Source organism: Propithecus coquereli, unplaced genomic scaffold (assembly GCF_000956105.1).
Source record: "Propithecus coquereli isolate 6110/MARCELLA unplaced genomic scaffold, Pcoq_1.0 Scaffold56, whole genome shotgun sequence".
Lineage (NCBI taxonomy): Eukaryota > Metazoa > Chordata > Mammalia > Primates > Indriidae > Propithecus > Propithecus coquereli.
This window is the reverse complement of record NW_012151507.1, coordinates 7,023,147-7,026,936: the sequence shown is the minus strand read 5'-3', so window position 1 is coordinate 7,026,936 and position 3,790 is coordinate 7,023,147. Positions and strand designations below refer to the sequence as shown.

Genomic DNA, 3,790 nt, shown 5'->3' with positions numbered 1-3,790 from the left:
AAATGATGCAGCCACTATGGAAAATAGCATGGCAGCTCCTTAAAATTTCCAAATAGTATTACCGTATGTATGGATGTACCCAAAAGGATTAAAAGCAGGGTCTTGAAGAGATATTTGTACACTCATATTTAAAATAGCATTATTCACAATAGCCAAAGAGTGGAAGAAACCCAAGTGTTCATCAGTGGATGAATGGATGAACAAAATATGATATAACATATATAGAATATTATTCAGCCATAAGAGGGAATGGAATTCTGATACATGCTACAACATGGATGAACCTTGAAAACATTTGCCGAGATATAAACCAGACACAATAGGACAAGTGTTATATGTTTTCACTTATATGAAATGTCTAGAATAAGCAAATTCATAGAGATAGAAAAGTAGGAGAAAGGTTACCAGTGTCTGAGAGGAGAGGGGAATAAGGGGTTATTAATTAATGGGTATAGAGCTGTTATTTGGGATGCTGAAAAAGTTCTGGAAATAGTGGTGATGGTTACACAACATTGTGAATATACTTACTGTATTATACACTTAAAATGGTTTTAAAATAGTAAATTTTGTGTTATGTATTTTATCACAATAAAAAATAAAATTAAAAAATACGCCATCACCAACTGAGATTTGTCCTAGGTATGCAAGGTTGGTTTAACATCGGAAAATCAATTAATGTAATATACCACCACATCAATAGAATTTTTAAAAATGCACATGCATGATCATCTCAGTAGACACAGAAAAGGCATTCATTTGGCAAAATCCAACACCCTTTCATGACAAGAACACTCGAAACTAGGAATAAATAAACCAGGAAACTTCTTCAAATAAATTCTGTAGATACTCTGCCCTCAAGGAGGTAGAGTGTGTGTGGGCAATGCATAATGACTCCTTCCAGAAGTACAGTATAGAAGGTGGGAGATGATGTAACTTTATTGTGTAGAAACTTGTTAAACACTGCCTCAGCCAGCTGATCAAGTTTAATATCAACAGTAATAAGTCATGCTGATAATACGTATCCTTGATATTATGTGATGAAAATGACCTTCCTCTGTGGTCTTCCAAAAATCCATACACAACCAGTTCCAGTCTACTCATGAGAAAATTGACAGATGCCAATTAAGGGACATTCTACAACATACCCGACCAGTACTCCTCAAAACTGTCAAGGTTATCAAAAACAGTGAAAATCTGAGAAACAGTCACAGCCAAGATGAGCTTAAAGAGACAAAGACTAAATGTAATATGGTATCCTGGATGGGATCATGGAACCTAAAGAACATTAGGTAAAAACTAAGTATATCTGACTAACATGAATCTTAGTTAATAATAATGAATATGTCGATATTGGCTCATTAGTTTTTAACAAATATACCATACCAATGTAGCATGTCAATAATAGAGCAGGCTGGGCACAGTGGCTCACACTTATAATCTCAGCAATTTGGGAAGCTGAGGTAGGAGGATCACTTGAGGCCAGGAGTTCAAGACTAGCCTGTGTAACATAGCAAGACCCCATCCGAAAAAAAAATTTTTTTAATTAGCTTAGTGTGGTGGTGCATATCTGTAGTCCTACCTACTTGGGAGGCTAAGGCAGGAGGGTCGCTTGAGCCTAAGAGTTTGAAGTTGCAGTGAACGGTGATTGCAACACTGCACTCTAGCCTGAGTGACACAGCAAGACCCTCTCTCAAAAAATAATCGTAATAATAATGATAGGGGAGACTGGATGCCATGGGAATTCTCTGTACTATCTTTGACATTTTTCTGTAAATCTAAAACTATTCTGTAAAATAAAGTGGGGGTTTCTGGGGTTTTTTTGTTTGTTTTTTGAGATAGGGTTTTGCTCTGTCACCCTAGCTAGAATACAGTGGCATCATCATAGCTCACTGCAACCTCAAACTCCTGGGCTCAAGTGATCCTCCTGCCTCAGCCTCCCAGAGTAGCTGGAACTACAGGCTCACACCACCATGCCTGGCTATTTTTTTCTATTTTTTGTAGAGACAGCGTCTTGCTTTTGCTCAGGCTGGTCTCCAACTCCTGGCCTCAAGCAATCCTCCCTCCTCCGCCTCCCACAGTGCTAGGATTACAGGTGTGAGTCACCACGCCTGACCTAAAATAGTTTATTTATTAAACAAAATGGGCAAAGGATCTGTGCAAGCCTTTCTCCAAAAAAGATACGTAAATAACCAAAAAGTACATGAAAGGATGCTCAGCATCATTCACCATTAGGGAAATACAAATCAAAACCACAATGAGGGGGAGGGAGGTGGATGGGGAAAAGGGAGATGCTGATCAAAGGGTACAAAGTTTCGGTTAGACTGGAGGAAAAAAACTTTAGTGATTTATTGCACAGAATAGCGACTATAATAAATAATGATGCATTGTGTATTTCAAAATTGCTGAAAGAGTCGAGTTTAAATGTTTCACTGCAAAAAATGATAAATATGTGAGGTGATGGATTTGATAATTCATCTGATTTAATCATTCCACATTATAAACATATATCAAAACATCACATTATACCCCGTAAATATATACAATTATTATTTGTCAGTTAAAAATAAAATTTTAAAAAACCACAGTGAGATATTACTTTCCACCCTGTAGGATGGCTTTAATAAAAAAGATAATAACTATGTGGAGGCTTTGGAACCCTTATATACTCCTGAGAGGTATATAAAATAGTACTCTGCTTTTGAAAGTAGCCTGGCAGTTTTTCAAAAGGTTAAACAGAGTTACTACTCCTACGTATATACCCAAGAGAAACAGAAACACGTGTTCACACAAAAACTTGCATGCAAATGATCACAGCAGCCTTTTTTGTAATAGTCAAAAAAGAAACAGCCCATATGTCTATCGACTGATGATTACATAAATATAATGTGATATATCCATACAGTGGAATGTTAGCAATAAAATAAAGTACTGACTGGGTGTGGTGGCTCATGCCTGTAATCCCAGCACTTTGGGAGGCCAAAGCAGGAGGATCCCTTGAGCCCAGGAAGTTGAGGCTGCAGCGATGATCATGCTGCTACACTTCAGCCTAGGCAATAGAGCAAGACCCTGTCTCAAAATAAAAACACAACAAAAAATGAAGTACTAATACATGCTACATGCTTGAATGACCTTTGAAAACATTAAGTGAAAGAAGCAAGTCAGAAAAGACCACATATCGAATGATTCTATGATTTTGTTTATTTGAAATGTCCAAAACAGGAAAATCCATAGATTCATAACAAATAGATTAATGTTTCCTAGGGCTCACGGCGGGTTGGGAGGAGATGGGGGGATAACTGTTAAAGAGGTGCCACATTTCTTTTTGGGGATGAAAATGTTCTAAAGTTGATTGTGGTGATGGTTACACAACTGTGAATGTACTAAAAATCATAGAATTGTATATTTTAAACTAGTCATTTGTATGGTAGATGGATTATATCTCAAGGTTGTTACAGAAACAACAATACAGTAGATGTGTGTGTACAGGAAAAGTCTTTTGAAAGAATTCAGTACCTTTAGTGGAAGTTTGGTGTTGCTAGTGTTATCAGTGCATAGCCTATACTCAGTAAAACTTTTGTTTAATTAATTAATGAACACTCAAACAGATCTTTATGTTGGCCACCAGGTACCTGAGCAGCAGCCCATTACTTTGTGTAGTGGAGTTGAAGACACAAAACATTATGAGGAAGCCAAGAAATGTGTAGAAGAATTAGCATTGTACCTGAAACCACTCAGCAGTGCTAGAGGTAAATTTAATGCAATTATCCGTGCTAAACAAATGTCTGTTAAA

The 3,790-nt window shown here is 37.0% G+C and overlaps 1 protein-coding gene across 1 annotated transcript in view; it reads left to right on the top strand.

The window, feature by feature from the left end:
- Positions 1–3,790, top strand: part of RC3H1 (ring finger and CCCH-type domains 1) — an 81,768-nt gene that overhangs the window by 24,449 nt on the left and 53,529 nt on the right. The window contains exon 2 of the mRNA XM_012657724.1: positions 3,626–3,746. Within this exon, the coding sequence (XP_012513178.1) occupies positions 3,626–3,746 (121 nt within the window). The remainder of the gene's footprint in view (positions 1–3,625; positions 3,747–3,790) is intronic.